This window comes from Drosophila takahashii, chromosome X (genome assembly GCF_030179915.1).
Source record: "Drosophila takahashii strain IR98-3 E-12201 chromosome X, DtakHiC1v2, whole genome shotgun sequence".
NCBI classification, from domain to species: domain Eukaryota; kingdom Metazoa; phylum Arthropoda; class Insecta; order Diptera; family Drosophilidae; genus Drosophila; species Drosophila takahashii.
In genome coordinates, this window is record NC_091683.1 from 6,301,274 (window position 1) to 6,326,725 (window position 25,452).

General features: G+C 38.7%; 5 protein-coding genes across 15 annotated transcripts in view; 2 read left to right on the forward strand and 3 right to left on the reverse strand.

Annotated features, from left to right (window-relative positions):
• The window catches only part of LOC108054402 (smoothelin), a 35,670-nt gene extending 31,986 nt beyond the window's left edge, over positions 1–3,684 (reverse strand). For all 10 annotated transcript variants that reach the window (XM_070218617.1, XM_070218613.1, XM_044393138.2 and 7 more), the window contains exon 1: positions 3,333–3,684. The gene's annotated coding sequence lies outside the window, so the exon portion shown is untranslated. The remainder of the gene's footprint in view (positions 1–3,332) is intronic.
• Positions 1–25,452, forward strand: part of LOC138913903 (uncharacterized) — a 164,479-nt gene that overhangs the window by 90,363 nt on the left and 48,664 nt on the right. The gene's annotated exons all lie outside the window — the stretch shown is intronic.
• Positions 13,731–18,753, reverse strand: dx (deltex E3 ubiquitin ligase). Its single transcript, XM_017137388.3, has 4 exons — positions 17,928–18,753; positions 15,870–17,093; positions 15,270–15,412; positions 13,731–15,203 (listed from the first exon to the last, which is right to left on the reverse strand). The coding sequence occupies exons 1-4, from the start codon at positions 18,375–18,377 to the stop codon at positions 14,903–14,905; spliced, it is 2,118 nt and encodes a 705-aa protein (XP_016992877.2). The 5' UTR covers positions 18,378–18,753; the 3' UTR covers positions 13,731–14,902.
• RpL7A (ribosomal protein L7A) lies at positions 19,386–22,275 on the forward strand. The gene is made up of 5 exons (XM_017137395.3): positions 19,386–19,521; positions 20,082–20,148; positions 20,214–20,337; positions 20,609–20,979; positions 21,852–22,275. Exons 2-5 carry the CDS (start codon positions 20,134–20,136, stop codon positions 22,155–22,157), a joined length of 816 nt encoding a protein of 271 aa, XP_016992884.1. The 5' UTR covers positions 19,386–19,521; positions 20,082–20,133; the 3' UTR covers positions 22,158–22,275.
• On the reverse strand, positions 22,964–25,367 carry Agxt (Alanine-glyoxylate aminotransferase). 2 transcript variants are annotated; one of them, XM_017137330.3, is made up of 3 exons: positions 25,034–25,367; positions 23,257–24,119; positions 22,964–23,190 (listed from the first exon to the last, which is right to left on the reverse strand). In XM_017137330.3, exons 1-3 carry the CDS (start codon positions 25,181–25,183, stop codon positions 23,019–23,021), a joined length of 1,185 nt encoding a protein of 394 aa, XP_016992819.1. In that variant the 5' UTR covers positions 25,184–25,367; the 3' UTR covers positions 22,964–23,018. The 2 variants fall into 2 exon arrangements, with proteins under 2 accessions (XP_016992819.1, XP_070075185.1); XM_070219084.1 differs by lacking the exon at positions 25,034–25,367 and adding an exon at positions 24,186–24,319.

A 25,452-nucleotide genomic window follows, 5' to 3' on the forward strand; every position in this document is an offset into this window, starting at 1 on the left:
TTGAGAGGAAATCAAAAGAGAGAGGAGGAGAAGAAGAGAAGGTCGAGGGGTCACCCGCGGCACTCCCACTTAGCCGGTGTCCACTGTACCGATAAACCTTGGCTGCGATTAGCTCATGACTAAATGTTTCCTCATTTAATTGCCCATCAATCGAGATAAGACCAGAAGTGAGTATTAAGAAAAATGTTTAAAAATAAAACATATTTTACTGAATATTTCCCTATATAGATAAGAGCTCAATGTGTTTATCAATTTCAGTGATAGTGGAGGAAAAATGTACGAAGCAAAAACGTGCAAAATAAAAATGCAGGTATTTTTTAAGCCTTATCAGTTGACTGGAAATATTAATGGGATATAGTATTGTGTTTATAAATAAAGTTGTTCTAGAAAGATTCGATTTTTACAAAAGATTAAATAATTTAATGATTTTTGAAATCATTATATCTTGAAAATGTATCACTCATACGCACTGTTGGTCAAATTTCCCATAAAACACTTCTGAAATACTATAATCACTACTATAATTAAAGTTTAAAAATAAATATTATAATTTTAAATATCAAGCTTTTCTAAACATTCAAAATTTTATTTTTCACTGAAAAAAAAATTAATTGTTTTCTAAAAAGTTTAAAATGTATTTTCGGAAAATCTAAGCATGTTTTGTTCAATATAATTTTCAGTTTAATTAGGATCATTCTTAAAAAGCGTTGTAGTCTAAGAAATATAAAATTTTTTTAAATTTCAATCTTTTAAACTCAGTTTACCTTTAAGGTATTTGGGATATTTTTTTTCAGTACAAAAAAATTACTTTGCACTTTGCTGCCGGCGTTAATTGCCGTCACTTGTTGTGTATATTTTTTGCGTTTTTGCATTTTTATGGCAATTTCGATTTAAATTTCGCTACAATTTCGATTCCCCTTCAATCTGTATTGTGTACATATGCATATTAAAGTGACCTAATTGCCACTGGACATCTAGAATCGAGAATCTAGAATCGAGACTATATAGAATATAGAATTGTGTCATATTCAGTCGACGATGGCAGCGAGCAAAACATGTTTATGTTTGCTTTCGTCGTCGACTTGTTTGTGTTTTCGGTTTCGCTGTTAATTGTTTGCCTCTTATTTTGGGTATGACATCGCCCCAGGTGAATAAAACATGGCTCTATAAAACCCCAAAGCGAGTTGAGTTCTAAAAGTGGAGCACTTTCGTGGGCTGTCGTCCGTCGTCCGTCGCTTGCATATAAAATAGCCCCAGAAAAACTGAAAAACTGGACCCACATAAGCCGGTCCCCACTGTGCCATGGGAAAACGCATAAAAAGAATAACTCAATTTTTTCGGTTTTTCGGTTTTTGGGTCTTTTGGGCTTTTTTGATCGATGGACAGCTGTCAAACGGCTAAGCGTGTGGGAAATTATAATGCAAGCTTGGATCCATAGGTGATATATAGCCGGCAATCGTCACCATATCGGTGGAGCCACAAAATGGGTTTCGTATAAATCTTAAGACCAAAATGATCTCATACTCGAAAAAACGGAATGAAAGAGGGGATTGAAGAGCGGGGGGTAGTATATTTATCTTTATGCATAACGCTGTGTATTCCAGACAATTATTGGAGCTATAGTCATTAGTGCAGGTGGAGTTTTTTTGTTTCGCTGCCGGAAAAACATTTGCACTGTTTTCTCAAATTATAGTTTGCTTAATTTGAAGTCAAGGTTTCGTGATTACCAGATAAATAAATAATATTTTCCGTGAAGATCATTTGATAGTTGCCGTAAAGTTGAGATATATTCTTACGAATAAACAAGATCTTTGCTGATAAGTTGTTAGAATAAATATATCAGGTAAAAAGTAAGTTTTATTTGAGATATTTACTTGAAATTCTTAAGATTCCAGGAAAATATTCTTTAATTAACTCAATTGTTATTAGATATCATATAATTTTTTCAACAGATGGTGTTAGTTTTTTGTTCTCAGTCAAAGCGGCCTTCCTTAAAAAGAGATTTCCCCCAGTGACATATCGCAATAAAGTTTTGCATATTGAGCACGTTGGAGATTTATCAGAACATCTATCTCCGACAATGGGAGCAATTACCATGGTTAATTACGTTCGTAAAAAAAAAAACAAATCCCTTTCGGCTGTGATCTGTGATCTGGTTTTCGGTGGAGTGGAAAAGTGGAAAAGCGTAAGAGCGTAGAACAGTTACCAAGGCCAACGGCCCACGGCGGTGTAAACTTGTTCGCCAGTAATTAGATTCACTCCCCGATTTGCATACCGTATAACTCTTTTTGTATTTAATCACGCCCCCGCCCTTGTCAGCTGTTCTATGTGGGGATCGGGGATCTTCGATCAACTGGCGACAAAAAGCCACAAGCCATAGGCACTAATTCCCCCGATAAGATCCGTTTGTTTGTTTACAAGCCACTTGGCGCAGTTACAGATACAGCTAGAGATAGATAAATAAGTGTAGGATAGGAACTCGGGTACAGGTAGCACTCGCTAATTGGCAGGCGTTATACCAATCTATTCGAAACTATCTGTGATAATTACAAAAATATATACAAATATTTCGGGGGGTAAAGAAAAAAATAACTGTTATTAGATATTTTAGAACTTTTTCTAAAGAATTCAAAATTATCAATAGAACTACAATGTCATTTTCCAATAATTTTGATTTTTTCGGTGTAAAGAAATGAATAACTGTTACTGGATATTTAAGATCTTTTTCTAAATAATTCAAAATTATTAATAGAATTACAGTGTTATTTTCCAAATATGTGATAATTGCAAAAATATATAAAAATTTTGGGAGGTGAAGTAAGAAATAACTATTATTCGCTATTTTAGAACTTTTTCTAAAGAATTTAAATTATTAATTAATTTACAATGTAATTTTCCAATTTTTTTGGATTTAAAACTACTCTATAAGGAGGAAAAAACTGCACTTGACTATTTTCCCATGCCATTCCCATTATACTATCGATTGTGCTGTTGAATAATAAATTCTGGGGTTGACTTGGACCTGGTTTCACCTTATACCTTATACCTTTCCGTAGCATTTGCATTATTGCCAACGATGCCTGTATTATACAGATATTATACAGATACAGCTACAGTTACTACTACCGACTAACTGTTACGCAAAAAGACTGGGAAAAAGGTTAAGCTAAGCTGTGCGAAAGTGTGAAAGTTATGCGAAGACGGTGGAAGAGAGCGAAAGAGACGGCAGGTGAGGGGGTGAGGGAGATGGGTGATGACTTTATGGCCTGTTCGCACAGCTTCTTTTACGTTTTATTCTCCGAAATTCTGGTCCAAAATGACAGAAAAATTACCTCAGGTAAAAAAAGAATTTATATTCCTTTTTTTTGCGTTTTTTGATTCGAAAATTCTTCCTCTCCTCGCAGCTGTGTTGTTGTAATTGGAGTTTTTTTTTAATATTATTCGTTGAGTTGTTGTTGCACCGGCAAACGTAAGCACGTAAAAAAACACTTGGTGGCAAGAAATGTGTGACTAATCCTGTGGGTTTCTCTCTTCTTTTTTTTTTTTTTGTTGATTTCCAACGGTTGATAAATAAATAATAGTGTGTAAAAAAAATAATATGCGATCGTTGTTTGGGTAGTTTGTTGTAGGATTGTTCTTTTTCACGGAGCGTCGGCACGTTGCAATCGATCGAGCACCAAAATCAGACTGAAGTTTCCAATCAGAATCAAAGCCGCCTAAAGTGGCCGCTGCCGCTTAGACGCTGTCGTCACCGGCGGACGACGTCGGCAGCGCAGTCGGCGCCGGCAGCGAGCCGAGATATGACCGAATACGAAAAAGCGACGAATACGAAGATGACGCGACCGCCCAGCCGCACAGTGGGACAAACGCAGCGAATAAGCCGGCGAAATGGGTGATATAAATAGAAATGATTTTCATTACTCTAGGTATTGCTAAAAAGCATTTACATTTCCATGAAAAGAAAGCAACTCAAACGATTTAAAAACTTCGGGGTCACCAAAGTTCAGCTTCAGCTAGCCAAATCAATGATACAATAAATAACAGTTCTTTATTTACACGAAATATTGCACTTAAGAACTAAAATTACTGTACTGTATCAGCACTAAGAAGTAACTAAGACGGTTTACCAAATTTGGGGTCACCAATGATAAAGCTCCATCTAGCTCCAAATCAATAATACAAAATACACGACAAATTAGATACAAAATATTAAAATTACTCTACAGTAATTGCACAAATAAATAAGGAACAAAATTTTAAAGTTTGGGGTCACCAAAAACCCATCTCCTTTAAGCAAAATTAATAAAAGAGCATTTCGCATTTCATATTATTGAGAACAATCAATCATAAAGTCAAAATTTAGAGTTCAGTTTTGTAAATCGGGGTCACCTATGTGAAAATATTTGTAAAAATAAATATCAAGATTTCGATTTGGATTGCAACTGAAAAAGGGTATAAATATTGAAATCGGTCAACAAAATCGCTTGCGATAAAAACAAAGCAGTTAGACAAAGAGTTTCCCTTTTAATAACGAATATATAAGTAATATTTTTGTGCATTGCTCATTCCTAGCGATTGCATTGAAACGTGTTCGATTTCGGGCTTATTTTTGCCAAGAATCCGTGTCCGTGCGGAATAATAAATAATAAATCATTCGATCCGACGACCGGAGGTGGGTGTCATTGTTGCAGTATGTTAATAAACACCTTTAGCACTCGTTATTGTTTTTTTTTTAGCCCCAAAACTATTTTGGAAAGCACTCGAGCCGCTGGCGCCCACCTATCCCATTGAATCGTTACCGATTTGTGTTCGAATTTCAAACAGGCCCCGAAAAAATTACTCATCGATCGACGTTGGCGCAGACGTTGCGCAGACGCAAACGTCGTGACTAGACTAGACTTCACCCCACTGTCCACCGGCGTCTAGTTTTTGTGGCCCACTGGCCACTGACCACTGAAAACTGACCACTTGCTGCTGCATTTGGCCATTCGCCATACGCGGGTGTTTTATTTATTTATTTATTATTATTTTCTTGTGCCAATTCAACTTTGCCTCACTGATTTATTCAGCAGTCGACGGCTGGCGACCCACGCGATTTTCTCGACTCGAGCCTGAATCGAAACGAATCGAATCGAATTGACTCGAATCGAACTCGAAGCTGAATTGAATCGCCTCATGGCCAAGAGTCTCGGATCGTGGCCAACCAACGCCGCTTTCTGGTGTTTTTTGGTTTTATTCTGAGCCGAGATCTCTGAACTGCCAGGGATGTAGATTTAAATGCACGACCTCTAGAATTTTATATACTCGATAACAGTTCGGATAATATATATTATATTAGAAAAATTAGAAAATCATCTATGTAAAAGTTTATATTTAGACACTTTCCTTAGGGATTAATTTTTTCTATTTCTTTTATATAGGTACCTTGCATTCCCTCGTTAAATTCAAATAAATTTCATTTTGATTAGATAAGAAAGTGTTTTTAAATTGCTTGGAATATGATAAGATTTAATGTGACACATCAACGTTTGCTTGATTGCTATTTTCATTGGCATTTCAGCTGCTGTTTTAACACCTCTGAAATTTTGTTATCTTTGGGGCACTATTGTAATTTATTCAGCTCTTGTTTTTGGCCATTTTAAATTAGTATAGGCCTACGTTTTATGTTAAATTAAATGTTATGCGATTGGACAAGATTAAAATTCACTAATTGGTTAATATAATATTTAGAAATGTTTAAAAATATTTAGAAATATTTAAAAATATATTCAAAAATATTTAGAAATATTCAGAAATATTTAGAAATATTCTGAAATTATTATAAATGTTATATTCTTGTTTAGCCATCCCTGGTTAAGGAGGAAAGGAGAATGATGGCTGAGGAAAAAAAGAGAAAGGAGTAGGAGGATGGAAGGGGGAGGGGTAGGGGTAGGGGAGGCCATCAGCGGTCAGCGGGCTCAGAGGCCAAAGCTGAAAATTGATTCATGGGCAATGAGTCATCATCGCAGGCTTTTTATCAGCCTCCGTCGCAGTTGCAGCGCAGCTACAGCGCAGTCGCAGCCTCTCAATTTGTCTCTATCTCTCTCTCTCTCACACACACACTCTCCATCTTTCTCTATCTCTCTTCCACACCGACTGCGTGGGCCTTAGATCGTCTGCTGTTGCTTCTTCTTTCGTCTGGTCTCTTCTTATTTTCTTATACCCTCTATAAAGGTATGATATTATAGACCACAATTTAGGAACCTGACAAGATCATGTGGAATATGATTATATTTCATTAGAAATTTATTATTATAATAGGTTTCTGACTTTGTGCTATAAAATCCTAATGATCCTAAGATATCTAATATATGTATAATATCATGATATTTGATTATTATCATCAAATTCTATACGATTATCTTGGAGTTTTTGAGTATAGGTTTTTCTATTTTGAATAAATACTTTCCATTCAAAAAATATAATTCAAGGGTATTCCGAAAAGCGAACCCAAAATCGGTTTACGCTCTGTTATTCCTCACTAATGCAGATAGATAGATCATTTATTTGGCCAGGTCCCCGATGCGACATCGTCATCGTTTTTCCATTGACTTTTCTAACGACTTTTTAACGATTATTGCAAATGTCTGAGCCAAGTCAGCGACTAGCGACCCACGCGGCCAACTCGAGCTAAGCCAACCAGTGGGCAACCCCATAAATGACCCAATTTGGCCAGGTTGAACTGGGTTGGGTTTACTTTACTGTTCACTCTGACTAACCGAATGAGTGGATCTCCAGCCATGGATGGTCTGGATCGCTTCTGGCCAGTTCTCGAAAGTGTCGTCTGGGTTTTACAAAAACAAAAAGAAAAAACAGGGCTTTAAAGGCAATGCAATATGGGCAATGAGCTGCGACAGGAGAATCGCACACCATCGCCATTAATTGTTTATTGAAAAGCAATAAAGTTTAAGGATTTCTACACAAAAAAATACGGCGGGATCAAATCGATATGCGCATGGTAAATTTCTGGTATTTTAACTTAAGTTACTTACTGGCCTACTTAGAACTTGCTCTTTATGAAGTCAAAATTGATACCACATAATATCAAAATGATCATCGTTTCATATGAGGATTTTTTTGGGGGTACAAAATGCATTCAGAACTTACCATTTTCCTCAGCAACTCCTCATTTTGTATATCACCCAAATCGCATTCCACCTCCATGGCAAAAAGATGTGAAGATCTGAAAAATAGAGAAGAGATTGAGATTGAGTTTGAGTTTACTTCCATATAGAGGGTGAGATTATTTTGTTTTTGGCTGATGATGCAATTATTTCGCTGCATATTTCTCATGTTGATTTATTTGATGATTATAATTTGTCGCCGCTGCCTGGAGCCCCAGCAAGTTTAACTGAGTAATATCGCTTGCCATCGATCATGATCAGTGTTATGGGCACTGCGAACGAGGCAAGCCAGAATCGGATAGGATTGGATCGAATAGAATCGTATGGAATCGTATAGAATCGAATCGAATGGCGGGATCCCCACACCCCAACGAGTTGTGACATTTCCCCCGTAAATGGCCAACTTCGAACATGGACAGCAGCTGCATATACACATCAAATTCGAAAAGCAATCGCACAAATGACACAGCCAAGTGCATCGGCATTACACTGAGCGAAACTAATGCATGACTTAAAAACAATGATTTAAAATCATAATTTTTGTTGTATTCAAAGCAAATAAATTTTAAGAACCGATCATGAGAATATTTTTAACTTTATTTTGAAAACAAAAAATATAAAATTTTTAAAATTTTTTACTTTTAAAAATTCTGTTAAATGGTCTTTAAAATAATAAATAAATAACATCTTATTCCTTCAAAAATATATTTATAGAACATTTGTTACTTTCTTTTGTTTAGTTAAAAAAATCGTAAAATATTTTCATGGATCATTTCTAGAGTTTTTCTGAAAAGTGCGTAGAGCTTAAAAATAATCGATATTTTCGATATTTTGACAATAGTGATTCGATAATATCGATGTTTGGAAGGGAAAATACGATTTTAGCTGATCATTTAAATAAAATCTTTATATCCAAATATTTAGAATTAATCAAGTAAAATACTGGCTTTTTTTCTCACTGTGCATTTGAGTTGCCAGCTTGATTAGCACGGCCGCAACATTTTGGCTTCGCTTTTGGTTAGCATCAACGGGCTCGGTCAACTGGCAATCCATCCAAAGTGGGCGGGGCCGGAGGCGGGGGGGTGGTTAACAGGGGAAAAGCTCGGCCAAAAGCCAAACAAGTTCAAAACCACAATTGGGCAAACACTCGTTGGCCCCTGAGCCCCCATTCAATCGAGCAATTGAACTTGAAAACCGAGCCAGCTTGAAAGAGAGCACCTTACGATTGATCGAGTGATGGGGGGGTTTTTTGGAATCCAGATGGAACAGGTAGAAAAGTCCGGTCAAGTTAGCAACCTCCTGCTCAAAAGTGTCAAGCAAAAATGTCTCAATGAATTGTCTTAAATTCACCTGATTAGGGCAGTGGGTATAAAGCATTATGGGTAATTTTAAAGGAGTTATATTTTATTAAAATGAAAATGTAGTTCTTAACAAATCTTAAGATTCCCAAAAAAAAATATTTTAAAATATCATAAATCTTTAAATCAATTTTATATATTATATTGTTGATCCTACCCATCGGCCATAACAATTTAAATACAATATCTAAATCGAACACAAATCAAAGCATTTATATGTCAGACGAACATCCATTTAACGCATTTATGGGTCATCCATCATAGCAGAGGTCCAATAAAGATATTTGTCCGTCCGACCCAAAGATATACTTTATATTTTGATCATACCTTATACGAATCGAGCGGGGGCTGGCGTGTGGCCAATGCCCTAAGAACGCCGATCGTTGATCGCATAAATTCATAAAATCCGAAAACGGAAAAAACGAAACCATTCTCATATTTTGCTGTTGGTCAATTAAAAACCGTTTTATTATCGAAAATCAAGATTTATGGCAGGCAACAGTGCTGCCATTTTGTCCTCTTTCCGGACAGATCTGTCCTTTTTTTAACGGCTTTATCCGGAAAAAATTTCAAACATCCCCTATCCGGAAATCTATCCTTTTTTCAAAAAAAAAGGTTTTGAGTGTTATTTTTGCTAGTCGAAAGTGTATAAACCTGTTTTTATTTGCTAAAATGCCTTTTTAACCATCATTCTTACAGTTTGGCACTTAAAAAATAATTCTTTTTACAAATTATCAAAGAGACGTAAAGCAGTCGATGGATTTTCTTTATAGTACGATTTTTTCTGTAGCAAAAAAAAAGAGGAAAGCACTTTTAAAATTTCTTAATTTTTACTCTCTGCTTTTTTGTCAGAAAAAAAATTCAGATTTGAACGACTCTTTTTCGGGTTTGACGCAGATATTTAATTTTTTTGTATTACGAATATAGTTACTTGAAATGCATTAATTATTATAATAATTTTAGATAATTACGTATACGCACAAAAATTTACCATGGTAAAATGATCAAACAAAGAAGGTTGTGAGTCGGGCGCAGTAGATCATTACATAATTAAATTTTATTTAAAATCCATTTATATTAAGTAAATATATAACCCATTGGTAAAAACAGAAAAATGTAGGCACATTTACTTTTGTCCTTTTTTTTGTCCTTTTCTTAAATTTTTTGTCCTTTTTTTCCCTGTTTTTTGTGGCTTATCTGTCCTGTTTTTCAAGCTGAGTGATGGCAGCACTGGCAGGCAAACTAAGCATAGATGCAAATTTAAAGCAGGTTAATAATAATGCCATTATGACATGGGATTTAGGAGATAATCCCAGAGAAAGAAGTATTACCATTTAAGAAACATCAGAAGAATCATTAAAAAACCTCTTTACAAATTCTTGAAACAGTGTAATGTATGCATAATATTCAAATAAAACGCCGCTAGATGGCGCCAGGCAGCAGGAAAACCGCAGAAATCACCGCAAAACTGTTAGAATTCCTCCCCCAAACATTGTAGTCAATCTTAAGTCCCTATATATATTCTTTATATATGATTGTATGCCACTACCTGTGTATTTGTTGCTCACCTGTTGCTTTTGTTGCTGCTTTTTTCTGCTTTTTATCTGGGAGACGTCGACTTCGAGGCTTTTGTAATTTTAGACGAGACGTATGTATATAACTTTTTCGTGTACTTGGCAAATATTTAAACAGTAAATAGTTTAATTTACGGAAAGATCAAATTGCGGCTGGTTCTCCGGCAAAAACTTAGCCTGCGACTTGCGCGCGGTTAAAAACGCGTTCTGCGATTGTTTGATTGACTTGCGGTTTATTTGTTGCTGGCTGTCACATGTGCCGATATAATAGGTAGATATTCGAAACAAAACAAAAAATATGTTCTTTTTAAAACAATAATTTCACTAAAAACAAGCACTTTATAATTTACAACAAAACAGTGAAAAAAAATTAAAAAACACTTTAAAAAGAGAGTTTTTTAAGTTTCGGAAACGGAGGCGGAGGGCTGATAGCTGAGGTCTGAGGGGCGTGGCTGATGCGGTTGGATCGAGCGGAGGCTCTTGACTGATTGCAAGCCGCTGTTGTTGTGGCATTTAGGCGCGTGCTCTCTCGGCCGCCCAAAAGCGCTGGCGTCGACGCCACTGCCACTGCAACGCTCTCTACACTCGCGGAAAGTGGAACTTAAATTTCCAAAAAAATTACCATAAGTAGGAAGAAAGATTTCTTAAAGAACTCCAAAATTCCAAAATTCTAAAAGTTTCTAAAGTCATTGCCTACTTTAAGGCGCTATACTATTGCGAGAAGAATAGGAATCATGCGCGGATCCACGGGGGGTAATATGGGTGATATATCACTTTACAGCAAAAAAAACAAAAAGGAACAATTCATATATTCATATATTCATTTGGCCATAATAATGGAAATATGTATCCAAATATGGATTGTCATACCTTTCTGAACTCGTTATTAAATTTCCTATCGATTGGCATTAAAACCCGGATATTTTATTTTTTGGCCATTTTTCGCAAAAAATCATGATGTACCCCCTTATAAAAAATGTGAAAATTGGCGAAAATTTTATTTTTCCAAAACCACACGGAAAATGTTATGGATTTATTTATTATTTTGTTATCTGTTCAAAACAGTAAGTATTTTTGGTGTAGGACCATTTTTGGCCAAGTTACATCAAAAAAACAAAAAGAAAAATTTTATATTTTTGTCAAAAAACAAAATCCCGAATTTCCAAAAAAAAAAAACAATTTTTTGGCCATAACAATAGAAATATTGATCAAAATATGGATTGCCATACCTTTCTGAACTCGTTAATAAATTTCCTATCGATTGGCATTTAAACCTTGACATTTTATTTATTTTTAATTTTTCGCAAAAAATCATGAGGTACCCCCTTTTAATAAAATTAAAAATTGGCGAAAATTATATTTTTTTCAAAATTACACGGAAAGTTTTATGGATTTATAGCAAATTTTGTTATCTGTTCAAAACAGTATGAATTTTTGGCGTAGGACCATTTTTAGCCAAGTTACAGCAAGAAAACCAAAAGAAAAATTCAAATTTTTGTCAAAAACTAAAACCCTTATAAACAATGATATTCAAAATCCTTAACTCTTGGTTTACTTTTCTCAGTGTATATCTCTGCCTCAGCTGATCCTGAGAGATAAGGAAAGTGAGAGCGAGCAAGAGAGCCGCAGAACTTGATAATCCCTGCTCATTTGCATGACTAATGACCACTGGGCGTGCAAGTGGATGGGGGAGGGGGAATAGTGGAAAGACAGGAACAAGAAAAATAAAAAAAAAATGATAAAAACAAGAACATAAACAGGAACAAAAGTCAATGCCTGCCAAACCCTTTGCATATTTTTCTGATGAGAGTTTTGCTGTATGACAATCCAATAAGAATTTGTTGTTTGAGATATTATTTATGTGGAACTAGATCCTAACCCATTTTACCCCAAAATATTTGCTGTTATTATAAACGAGTTAAAGCTAATTTTCTTGTCAGCTTACTTATAAAATCAGAAAGATTCGGTGTATGTATATAAAATATGTGTGATAATAGAGCTTAAGATAAGGATGTTTTCACAAAGATAGCTATAGAACTGGAGAAAGAGGGCCAGATCGGTTGGCCTTATCGCCAATGTTTATCACAAAAAATGAAAATGGCCGGGACGAGGCTGAGGCCAAAAAAAACAAAAAAAAAGCGCGAATGCCACAGGGTCAGTGGAGCAGGCTTTTGTATTTTGGCCAAAACCACCTTATTAGCGATCTCATCATCATCAACATCATCGCACGCACTTGCCACCTCTCTCTTTCTACATATGTATATCGCTCTCTGTCTCCCGGGGGGTGCGTGTGTTGAATGTCAACGATCAGCGCTCATTGTCAGTCGCATAAAATCGCATAAAGACTGCATGATATGCTGTAAATTCTAGGAAAACATTAGCTTATGCAACTGGCACAAGGAAAACAGCCGGCTCAGCAGGAGCAACAACTGCAGCATCAGCAATATGTGCAAATTCCAGCTACCAAGCCGAAAAAAGGGTTTGCTATTTCATAGTTTTAGAATTCCACAAGGTTAAGCCTTCAAAAAATATAGCTAAAATTGAAATTAACACACTGCAACAGCAGCAAACTGATTATGTTGCTTCTACAGGAGCAACATGGGCCACTTTTATAAACAAAAGGGTTTTTTAACCTGAAATTGTTTGGGTTTTAGAAAATATTAATAATAATAAAACTAAAATAATATGGCTGAAGGCAAACTAAAGCCTTGCAACAGCAACAGCTGCTGATGTTGCTGCTGCAGGAGCAACATGGGCCACTTTTATTAACAAAAGTGTTTTTTCTTATAAGAAATTTTAGGGATTTTAAAATCATTGATAGAAATAAATCTAAAAAAATATGCCTAACGGCAAACTAACGCCTTGCAACAGCAACAGCTGCCGATGTTGCTGCTGTTGAAAGATGCGATGCCCGCCCTTGGAGGAGCAGTGAAAGCCACATTTAAGCCACGTTTTATTGGCCACTTTTGGACACTGTCCTTGCGCCTGTCTGACGTCAGCACGTAGGCAGTTGAAGAGGCGACACGGCGACAGCAACAACAACAACAGCAATACACGTCTGCAACATGTTGCCGCTGCGCCTTAAATGGCCCGGAGCAACTTAACCAACATCGCCAACATCACGCACTCCGTGCACAATGACAAAAAATGCATCTGATTTTTTGTCTTTTATTAATTTATTTTAAGTGATTCACGGCAGCAACTGAAATCGAAAACCGAAAACTGAAAACTGCTAAACGGCAAACGAAACTGAAAACGAAAACGAACCTTGGAAGTCCCAAAAATGTCAACTGATTGATTTGAAATGCAGTGCCTTGCAGAGAAACTGGGGATCCGAAAGAGCAGTTTCACCTTTTTCAAGAATATAAGTAGTAAGTAGTGAACACAATTATATAAATATTTAAAATACTCATTCAGGGAGTACACAGACAAAAAATTGTCAAAAGATCAGATTGATATGTGCATTAATTCATACTAAATTTGGTATTTTAAACAATATTTTTATAACTTTTATGAAATGTTAAAATATTAAGTTGATATTTTTTAATCATAAATTTGACATTAAGAATAAAGGTATAAAAGTAGTTCAAATGCAATCCGCGCTTCATAAATCCCTAAAAAAAAAGACAAATAGCTTTTGAACATGAATGAAGTTACTTTATTTGAACTATGTATAAATGTACTGTATGTATATATGTAATATGCATATATTAATGGTGTGGAATTTGTTGTGGAATATTCGCAGTGAACACTAAGAACTAATCAGTGCTAAATACAACTTAGTAAAATCATATCATATCAAATATGGTGACGCGGACCAAATACATAATATATCCGCTAGCTGTCCGTACAATCTCTCTACATACTATATGCTATATATATATATGCTATATATTGGCGATGTATACGATATAGTTCGATGTTCGATGATATCAATATGAAAGCAACAATTCATCAAATGTGTGCAAAAGATTCAATTAAAAAAAATTATGGTATGTGGTATGCGGTATGATAAATGTAATATATATGTATGTATAATGGAATATCTGGCTGATTTACAATTATGTATGCTCCCTATATAGCAGGCTCAGTTTAATAATGAATAATTCAAATTAAAATCACATCAAATTCGCTGAATGGAAGAGATTAAATGGCCAAGACGAGTGAGACAAGTCTATCTAATCGAATGAGCCCATCTCCATTTCTCTCGAAGATCCTAACGGATGTTATTACTAACAAAAAAAAAAGCAGAAGGGACAAATTCGAAACCGAGAGAGATGGGCGATGGTATCTATATGCTATCTATAATCAACAATATACATATTTCTCCTAATGAAGAGCGCTACGATTTTGGCACAGCTTACACTCGAATGTTTTTAGGGATGGCTTGAATCGAATGATGAATCAGGAATCAGGATTAATGCCTAATACTAGTAGGTGTCTTGGGTCAAGATTCTCTTGGAAGCTAAAAACTACTACAGCTAACTAACTAGCTAATACATATGATGTACTTTGTCTTAATGTTAACTAGTCTAAGTGCGTACAAATACGAATTGGAAGAGCGGAAAGGAAGCTACAATTGCAATTGTGGTTTGCTGTTGTTTTTAGGGTTCGAGCAGCTTGAACACGCTATTACAATATATCTATGAAAAAAAATATATCATAGTAAACGAGGATGATGATTGCACACACACTGAGATTATGTAGGAAGTAACTTAATATACGAATGGAAGAGAAGAATGAATTTTTTTCCAGGGACTTCGGTGGGTAAATGGGTGGTTGATTGGTTGGTAGGTTGCTTAATCTCCTAATCCGTGACGCCCAGATGCACCAGCTGTTGCATAGTTCGCTGCAGATAGGTGGGATCGGGGAACATATTAAACTGCGTCTTGTGATCCACACTATTCCAGATGACCACATCCTCGCGTCCGGTGGTCACCGATCGTCCGATCGAGAACAACAGCCGGCGATCGAAGGCGATCTTGAGGAAGCGCAGCACCTTTCGCCCCAGCGGGCAGTCCGGCAGGTAGCAGATCCGCGGGAATCCCACCGCAAAGAAGGCTCGACCGGGATGCGGATGCTCTTCCGTCTGCAGGCCCGATGCAATGCTATAAAAGATTAAAGAGTTATTATAAAAATGATCAACTCTAGAGCAATCCCATTCCAAAACTCACTCGTAGACAATCTGTATGGTGTTCTGGCCCTCGTGTCCCGGCAGATTCTTGCTTATGATGCTCCAGGACATGCTGCCTATGGGCTGATTGCCCACCTTCTCGCCGTAAACGATTCCGCACACGGGGCACTCGATGAAGAGGTTCTAAAAGAATTATATATATATATAGATATATGCTTTCTCTTTCTGATTCAATCGATCTGCACTGGTCGGCATAATTATTTTGACAGATTTTAAAGTTAAATCTACTCATATTTATTATATTTTTTTCCTTGTATTTTTTATGATTTTATGAAAATAGCTAAATATTACAATTTTAGCCGCTTTTTTTTCCTTTTCAAACAAAATTTTACTGAGATCGTTCCACTCAAAATAAGAAATACAATACAATGCAGTTATTATTAATTATAAATGGGGAAAAACTTTGCATCAAAACATTTTTGTTTTAAGCCCCAGGAAACTTTTCAAAGGGTGCTTAAATGGGTTAAGAACATTTTTGTGTCATTTAAACTTTGAATTGAGTGCTCTTTCTATAAGTGCCAAAAGTTTATATTAAAAGTTTAAAATGTGAGTACAGTTAACATTCAAATCTCCCACTCACCTTGTTCATTTCGTTCTGCTGGGCAATTATCATCCCATTTAAACACTGCAAATGCATAAGGTGCTGGCAGCGACTCAGCGAGATGGCCGGATTCTGGGCGGAGTGCACCAGCTCCTCCATGCACATGGGACACGGCTGGGCATTGGGCCACAGCGGAGGCTCCACCACCTTGACAAATCGCGATATCATATCGCTGGCCGGGTCCACGCCCACAATCGAACCGGCGATTGCTGATTGCTGTTGCTGCTGCGCCTGCTGTTGCTGTTGCTGCTGTTGCATCTGCTGCTGTTGCTGCTGCTGTCGCGGATGCAGTGGCAATGGCGGCGGCACCGGCGCCCTTTCACCCAGCGACGATGGCGGCAGCGAGGGCACAAATACCTCATCGCTGCCCAGCGAACAGTCGAGCAGATCGTTCACGGAAATGGCGAAATTCCTGCTGCGCAGACTCTCCTTGCTCTCGTGACTGAGGTAAGTGGACACCGTGTCCACGCTGGGTCTCCTGCGATGCGATTTCACGCTATTCGTATCCGTATCCGACGTTCGCGTCCGCGATCTCGAGCGATGCGAGCCCATTCGGCTGCTCCTCTGCGACTGCAGCGATCCCTCCGAGCAGCGACTGTGATGGCTGTTCATCGAGGCGGTCAGCATGTTCTTGGCGTGCGAGAAGTGGGCATGCGACAGGTGATTCGCATGATTGCCATGATGCAGGGAGGCCGACGAGGAGGACGAACTGGCACTGGCCGCCGTCTGCTTGGTGCTGCTGCTGCTGAAGATGTTCAGGTTGTTGAGTATCTGACGCAGATTCGTCGTGGAGATCTCGCTGTGCTTCTTCGGCGGCTTCCGCGGCGCCTGATGATGCTGCATCTGATGTTGCTGCTGCTGCTGCTGGTGATGATGTTGCTGCTGCTGCTGCTGGTGATGATGTTGCTGCTGCTGCTGCTGCTGCTGCTGCTGCACTTGATGGCTGGTGGGCAGTGGATGCTGCTGCCTGGTCATGGGCAGTTTGGGCAGCGTGTTGTACTGACTGCTGCTGCTGGCGGCGTTAGTCGACTTGAGTTGGTTGGCCTGCTGCGGCGTTAGCTTCACCAGGGGATACGGCGCCTGCTGGGTTCGCCGGATGCTGCGCATCGGTCCGCTGGGCTGGCGCAGCTGGGTGAGATTGCAAAAGTTGATGGTGTAGGGCAGGCCGATGTGGGTGTTGCACAAGTCCAAGGTTTGTTCGCCCTGTGGGGAAAATTAGAGAAATGAGAGTTAGAAAAGGTGGTTGATTTACAGTTAAAAAGATCTTCTGCAGTTCATTTGGAAGTGATGATAGTTATAAAGAATATAAGCCTATATACATGTTTACTACATTACGGTATTTTAACTTGTAAATTAGGAAGTTTCTTGCTAATTCTTGAGAATCTAAATCTCCACTTTAATCTTGCAAATTAGAGAGTTTCTCGCGAGTTCTTGGGAATCGAAATCTACATATAAGCCTATATTCGACGGTTTTTTTAGTTACAAATTAGCGAGTTTCTCATGAATTCTTGAGAATCTAAATCTACACATATCTACTTACATATTATCTAAATATTTTCAAGACAGGCCTATATTCGACGCTCTTTTACTTGCAAATTATAGAGTTTCTAGTGAGTTCTTGAGAATCTAAATCTGGGATCTAGAATCCATACGGATCTATATAATCTATAAAGATTATCTACATATTTTCATAATAAACCTATACCTTAGGGTCTTTTAATTTGTAAATAAGAAGGTTTTCCGCGAATTCTTGGGCATCCCAAAGTGCCAAGCTACATCTAAATCTGGGATCTAGAATCCTTATAGATTTTCTACATATTTTCCTGATAAACCTATACCTCGCGGTCTTTGAACTTGAATATAAAAAGGTTTCCCGCGAATTCTTAAGCATTCTAAAAATTCAAATTACATCTTAATATGGAATCTTAAATCCTTTTAGATTATCTACACGTTTCCATGACAAACCCGCGAATTCTTGAGCATTCTTCCAACCAACTTCCAATTGGACTGCAGACGAGACGAACTTTCGAGACTCACCCTCGCCCAGGCGTCCTCGATGATGCACTGGACGTGCATGTTGTAGGGTCGCCAGTCGTTGTTGCAATCGGCACTCCCGCCGGACCACTCCCACTTGGTGCCCTTGCCCGCCGGCGAGCTGGGGGCGTAGAACATCCGCCGGACGCCGATGGTTAGGAGTCCAGACGTACCGACATCCGCCTCCGATTCCTGGGTCATGGTGCGCACATTGACGTGGTACTGCTCCAGGCTGGGATCGGCATCGCTGAGCATGACGCGGGTGAGCTTCTTGGCGTGCGCCCGCTCCAAATGCTGCGAGACAGCCGGGGAATAGGGCAGCCACTTGCCGCCGCGCGTCTCGAACTCCCAGACGCAGACGGCGTGGGCGTGGTTCACCGGTGGGCCGCTCGATCCAGATCCTCCTCCCCCTCCTCCTCCTCCGCCGGAGGAGTTGGTCATGGAGGCTTCCATCGCTGGAATATGTCGCTTATCCCTGAAACGATCCCATTTCCATTGGAAACTCCTGCTCCTCCGCCTCTCCCTCTCCCACTCTCTTTCGCAGCCGCCGCCGCTCGCTGTCTCGCTCGCACGCGAAGATGGGCACAAAATAAACAAAGAAATTAAAAATGGTGGCTGCCTGCGTTTGTTAGCCTCGATTTTCCACGGCTTTCATTTTCCCGCAGTTTTCTTTTCGCTTTTCCACTCGATCGCCGCTAGTTCGGTGCGGCTGAAGAACTCGCGTTTAACGGTTAAAACGGTTTTTTTAGCATTTAGCGCAAGCGCAGGCGAGTAATTTATTTTTTTTTGGGCAGCCAGTTGGAGAGAGACAACAGCGGAAAATGGCTAAAAATTACCAGGTAAAAATACCGCAGGCAAAATACGGCCACCAGTTGATCGGTTGGTATTTTTTATCGATGTTTTCTAGCTAGAATTGGCTATTTTTTTAAGTCGTATGTCATCGCTTGTATATAATATTTATAATTATGCATGTTAAGCATAAAATTTAAGATATTATAAAAAAATATCTTGATTCAATTGGTTTCTAGCCAGATATATATATTTTAATCAATATGTTCTTGATTATACGAAATAGAGAAGTGCATTTTTAACTACTTATTAATCTTAATATATTTATTTCATGCCTATTTTGAGATCTTAAATCGCAAACACAGTTTACTTTTCTGTACTACCGATATTTGGCCTATAAAAGTGTAATTTAATGTGTTTTAAAGCTTAAAACGGTAAGTAGAACAAAGTTTATTAGTTGGCTCTATAAAAGTGTAAGTAATTAACCAATTAATAAGTAATAAGTAATTATTTTTTAGCTTTTTTATGTATTATTTATTCCCGAACCTCTTATCCAAGTTCCCCACCTCAGTGGTGGGACTTTTTCGACTCGCGACTGCGCTGCTGCCCTGCACTGTCGAAATATCGATAAAAGACGGCCCTCGCTGCTTGCCACCTCTAACCCTAACCTCTACTATTTCTTTTCCGTTCCACGTTTTCGGTGAGTGCATGTGCCTGGCGAGCAGCTCTCGAGTTTTGTACTAAAAAACCTCTTTTTAATTTACTTGCAGCGAGTATTTCGATACGTTCGCGATCGTGTTAGTCCCAGGTAATAACTAGCAGTCCAGCGAAAACCGCGGAAAGTTCCACGGCCAGCGAAAATGCGTGCAAAACCCCATATTTTTTTTACATATTTTTTTACTGTGGGCTTTAGGGCCAGAATTAAGTGTAAAACTTCAAAAACAAAGTGAAAACAACACATGGAGTGGTTAATATACCCCGCAAATCTTTTTTTTCTAGTGAAATTGCAGAAATTCCAACAGAATTGAACCAAAAACGTGCGTTGCGGCATGTTTTTGTGTGTGTGTATGTGTGCATGTGTGTGTGTGGGTAAAACTAAAAGTGTTAAAAAAAGTGTTGATAAAAACCCTAAAAAACCTAAAAACTAATTAAATTTAACTAATTTTAATAAAATTCAATGAAACGCTGAAAATCTAGTTGAAATATCAGCCGAAATACTTGTTGTTTACACCCAATTTATCACACACACACACGCACATCTGATTTTTTTTGTTTTGCACGTGTTTTTTCTGGCCGGTTTAGATTTTCCGAGTTTTTTCCATAATTCTCATGTTAATTTAACTCATTAATTACTTGATTCTCTTGCAGCAATTTAAGCATCTGCTTATTTCGGTAGTAACCTTAAAACAACTGCTTGAAAATGGTTGTTAAGAAGGTAAGTAATCCATAAACTGCTTGCTATCTCTATAATTAATTAATTAATGTAATTTTAATTAACAGCCCAGGCCAAAGAAGAAGCCAGTGACCAAGAAGGTGGCTCCCGCTCCTCTGGCTGTCAAGAAGCCCGTGGTCAAGAAGGTCGTCAACCAGCTGTTCGAGAAGCGTCCCAAGAACTTTGGAATCGGTAAGATATATATTCTATATATTACAAAGAATTTTTTAAGATTTTTCGCTTGGTGAAATTCCTATTACTTTAGAAGTTATAGGGGTTTTACCCAAGATCAGAACTACTGTATAAATTCGTTTATCTACCAAACTACTCAACCTACAAGGCTGAATTTTGGTATACGATATGGTTTATAGACTATATTAGTTGAATATTAAAAAAGGATATTTTTTTGGAATTATTTTCTTATGTTCCTAGAAAAATCTATTAATCCCATATATTTTTGCAGGCCAGAATGTGCAGCCCAAGCGCGATCTGTCCCGTTTCGTTCGCTGGCCCAAATACATCCGTGTCCAGCGCCAGAAGGCTGTGCTCCAGAAGCGCCTGAAGGTCCCACCACCAATCCATCAGTTCAGCCAGACTCTGGACAAGACCACCGCCGTGAAGCTGTTCAAGCTGCTGGAGAAGTACCGCCCCGAATCGCCGCTGGCCAAGAAGCAGCGCTTGAAGAAGATCGCCGAGGCCAAGGCCAAGGGCAAGGATGTGGAGCCCAAGAAGAAGCCCAGCTATGTGTCCGCCGGTACCAACACGGTCACCAAGCTGATCGAGCAGAAGAAGGCCCAGCTGGTGGTCATTGCCCACGATGTTGATCCTCTGGAGGTGAGTTTTGGTTTCGGTTTGGTTGATATAATATATATGTGGTTGTGGAGCGCTGGGTTTTCGTTCTCGTTGCCCTTATATGATGTTAAACTGAATTTCTTCAACTGAAGGCATTCCGCTCTCTTTTGAGCGTGAAAGCTGCCATGTGGAGACTTGACGCCTGATTCTTAAATCCTCCTTTATAAGCTATGTACTATATTAGAGTTTGATCTCGGGTGGGGGTTACAAAGTATAGCTTGGAAAAATATTGATAGTTTGCTATTTCTCGATATTTTATTTGTGTTTTTTTTTTTGAAGACATCAATGCAATATTGTCAAAATATCGAAATTATCGATCATTTTCAAGCTTTTATTTAATTATTTTCTTTTTATTTATTTCTTTTATTTTTTTTTATGATATTATCATCTGAATTGTTAGAAACAATCACAATTCTTTTCTTTTTATTTATTACTTTTTTTTGTATGATTTTTGCATCGGAAAACATCGATTCAATATTGCCAAAATATCGAAATTATCGATAATTTTCAAGATTTTAGTTAAATTATTATTTTTTTTATGATTTTATTATCTGAATTGTTAGAAACAATCACAAATTGTATTTTTTTCACGGTAATCGTTATTAGTTTCGAATATGTTGCACGTGAAGTGAGGTGTTTGTTGTGTTTTAGTGTAGTTTTTTTCAACTTTAAGAGCTTGTGACCAACCAAGAGATTGAGCCTGATGACAAGTACATACTTTAGAGCCAAGGAATTAAGGGGCAACTTGAGGAGGAGGAAACCAAAGAAAGAGAGCAGCGACCACGTGGTTTTTGTCAAGACACCCAACAAATAACTAATGCCAACAACCATCTATCTATCCAATTGCCTTCCAGCTGGTGCTCTTCCTGCCCGCCCTCTGCCGCAAGATGGGCGTGCCCTACTGCATCGTCAAGGGCAAGGCTCGTCTGGGTCGCCTGGTGCGTCGCAAGACCTGCACCACCCTCGCCCTGACCACCGTCGACAACAACGACAAGGCCAACTTCGGCAAGGTCCTGGAGGCCGTCAAGACCAACTTCAACGAGCGCCACGAGGAGATCCGTCGCCACTGGGGCGGTGGCATCCTGGGCTCCAAGAGTCTGGCCCGCATCTCCAAGCTGGAGCGCGCCAAGGCCCGCGAGCTGGCCCAGAAGCAGGGTTAATTCGATCGATCGATCGAACTGATCAGGTGGAGACTTTAAGTACACACGATGGATGATGAAATGATTTGGGCCACCGGCCCACTGAGTTTTGATAACAAATAAACATTTAAGTGTACAATTTTTTTTGTTTTTTTTATCTGTGTGAGAAGAGTGCTTGGACGAGTCGGCGTTCAATAAATCTAAGTTGTATCCCCATGTCGCACTTTGTTTTCCGCCGAGAGCCCTCAAAGTAGGACTTCAAATTGGCTGGGCAACCTAAATTTGTGAAGGGAAGAGATGTTTGGAATAATGGGAAGCTTCTGACAACATCCGGTTGCTTATTAAATATTTCTCAAAATATTTGAAGTTCCGATCTTCAAGTATAAATGAACCTATCGTCATCGTTATTATGAAAAATAAACAATTTGGGAAGTGCATTTTCTGGAAATTATACTTTGGGTTTTCTGTTTTCTCTTTCTAACTATTTTATATTTTAAATAAATATTTGAAGTTCCGATCTTCAAGTACAAATGATATATGAACATATCGTTATCGTTGGCATGAAAAATAAACAAATTGGGAAGTGGAATTTCTGGAAATTATACATTTGTGTAATATGCATATGTGACTAGATATTGGGATTTCTGTTTTCTCTTTCTAACTATTTTATATTTAAAATATTTAATTTGAAAGTGTTAAAACCAGTGGAAACTATAGATACCAATATTGGGAATTATAAGAAAATAAATTTAAACCTATTTAAAAAAAAACCATTTATCGATATGTCTGAGTGCACCCCTGTGAATCAGACGTTAATCGGCGCCAAGTTCAAGTGATAATTTTAAAATTTTATTTAAAAACCAATACAAACAAGGAGCTACATTAAATTTTGGATCGTTCCGTCTTGATGCCCAGCTTGCTGCTCTGGATGGCCTCGTTGAGGATGCTGAGAACCATGTCCACGCGCTCCACGGTGGCATTTTCGCCCATCAAACCGATGCGGAAGACGTGCTCCACGGTGGGTCCCAGACCGCCGCTGATCTCCACGCTGTACCTGAAGTTATTAACAAAAATTTAATTAATTAATTAATGAATTAAAATTATAGATTCGAAGACCCACTTGCGCATGGCGTACTCGGCCACCTTTTTCCAGTCCACGCCGAACGGCACCTTGATTGTGTTCACCGTGGGCAGCCGTTCCTCCTCCCGCTGGACGAACATTTCCAGTCCAAGCTCCTCGATGCCCAGCTGCAATCGTCGCGAGCACTCCTGATGCCGTCGCACCACCGCCTTGAGGCCCACGGCACAAAAGTGAGCGAGTGCCTCGCGCAAACCGTAGAGCAGAGTGGAGGAAATGGTGTGATGATAGATTCTCGGCGTGCCATAGCATCCCCAGTACTGGCCGATAAGCAGGATATCAAAATAGTAGACCTTCGGCTTGGATTTCCTTTTCCGGATGCGAGTTAATGCGCGCTTACTAAACGAAATGGGCGTAATGCCGGCGGGACCACCGAGGGATTTCTGTGAGCCCGTATAGGCCACGTCCACCTTCCATTCGTCCATCAGAAATTCGGCACCGCCCAGCGAGGCCACCGTATCGACGACTAGGAAGCAATCGTATTGGCGGCACAGCTCGCCCAGCTCACGGATATTCTGCTGGTAAATTCCCGTCGATGAGTCGCCTTGGGCAATGAAGAAGACACGCGGACGATGCGCTTCGAAGGCGAATGTGATCTCCTCGAGCGTTAGAGCCCGGCCGAAACTCGCCTCCACGTAATGCACTTCGGCGCCATAGCGACGGGCCATATCCCCAGCACGATGACCCCAGACTCCCGTGATGCCCATGAGCACCACATCGCCGTCCTCGATCAGATTGCACAGGGCGGCCTCCATTCCGGAATGACCCGCTCCACTGATGCACATGGTGGCGTCGTTTAGGGTCTGGAAGATGTACTTGATGCCCTCCTTCACCTCGTCCATGATCTGCGAGATGGAAAAAGGAGATATGCAGATATAGAAAGCATTTAAAGAGCAGTGAATATTGATTACTATTTATGTTGTAGGGTTTTTTGATATGATATGTGATTATATTATATCAATGTGATCTATCTGTACATTTAAAGACCATTTCTATCTATATTGTATGGTTTTATGATATGACATGTGATTATATTATATCCATGAGATCTATTTTATGTATATTTATCTATATTGTATGGGTTTATGATATGATATATGAATAGATTTTATCAATATGATATATTTTGTACATTAAAGAACGTATTCCTAACATTCGACTCCTAGCGATCTTCGATTAAAGATGAATTGTTCTAGAAAATTCAAAATTAAATGTAATTTCTTGATAAATAATTTTATCTTAACCAAGTTCGTTTGAATTCGAATGTTAGGAATCACGATATCTAGTGATTATATTATATCAATATAATCAAGATTAATAATTTCTCATTTTAAAAGAAATCATTTCGAGATTGTAAGACTAATATTGAGTTGAAAATATGTAATGTAATGTAGTATAAGTATATGAGTAGTATATAGTCCACAGATCTCTGACCCATCTCAGTAAATTGTATCTCAATGTTTAACTTGGTCCCCCGATAAGGTAAATAGAACAATCTTCAAACAGTGGGGAATAATATTATAAGGTTTAAGATTATAAAATTATGAAAAATAAAGAAATTTAATTTCTTTTTTTTATAAAATTAAGATATTTAGAGATTAAGTTTGTGGGTTCTTTTTAAAGACCTAACAAGATGTGGAAAATCTGATTATATTATTATTATTATAATTATAACCTTTCTATTATTATAATTATAATCTTAACATTATTATATGTGATTTTTCCATTATTATTATATTACATTATAATTAGAACCCACCTGCAGGCACTCGGGATGCATGTGGCCCAGGACCGGGTTGCTCATGGCCTCCAGGACGCGATGGGAGCAGTTGGAGGGCCCGGGACCCATCAGCGTCTTGCTGGGCACATAAAGTGGTCGCTTGAGGACGAGCGGTGGCGGCACCTCCATGTTATTCCCGGAATTCTGTTCTGTTTACGTAACCAGATCTCTGTGTTTATGGCTGTCTTATCGCCTAATCCGCTGGAACAGGTGGACCTCGTCTGGCGGGGGGTTTGTTATTAGATTGTATGATATGGGCCTCGGGTTCTTCGCTCCTCCTCGCTGGCTGGCCAAGATCTGACTGAAACGCTGCTGCCGCGATGCTGGCTACTTTATAGAGATCTCTCTGGGGTCGCCCCTTATCGCCGGAATATTGCCGATGAACGCACTTGAACAAG

Coding starts and splice junctions, on each gene's coding strand:
- dx (XM_017137388.3), bottom strand. CDS start 18,377: ATGGAAGCCTCCATGACCAACTCCTCCGGCGGAGGAGGAGGAGGGGGA. Junction 17,094..17,927: donor TCGAGGACGCCTGGGCGAGG/GTGAGTCTCGAA, acceptor TTTTCCCCACAG/GGCGAACAAACCTTGGACTT. Junction 15,413..15,869: donor AGCAGAACGAAATGAACAAG/GTGAGTGGGAGA, acceptor TAATTCTTTTAG/AACCTCTTCATCGAGTGCCC.
- RpL7A (XM_017137395.3), top strand. Junction 20,338..20,608: donor TCCCAAGAACTTTGGAATCG/GTAAGATATATA, acceptor ATATTTTTGCAG/GCCAGAATGTGCAGCCCAAG. Junction 20,980..21,851: donor ACGATGTTGATCCTCTGGAG/GTGAGTTTTGGT, acceptor ATTGCCTTCCAG/CTGGTGCTCTTCCTGCCCGC.
- Agxt (XM_017137330.3), bottom strand. CDS start 25,183: ATGGAGGTGCCGCCACCGCTCGTCCTCAAGCGACCACTTTATGTGCCC. Junction 24,120..25,033: donor TGCATCCCGAGTGCCTGCAG/GTGGGTTCTAAT, acceptor TCCATCTCGCAG/ATCATGGACGAGGTGAAGGA. Junction 23,191..23,256: donor GCCGAGTACGCCATGCGCAA/GTGGGTCTTCGA, acceptor TAATAACTTCAG/GTACAGCGTGGAGATCAGCG.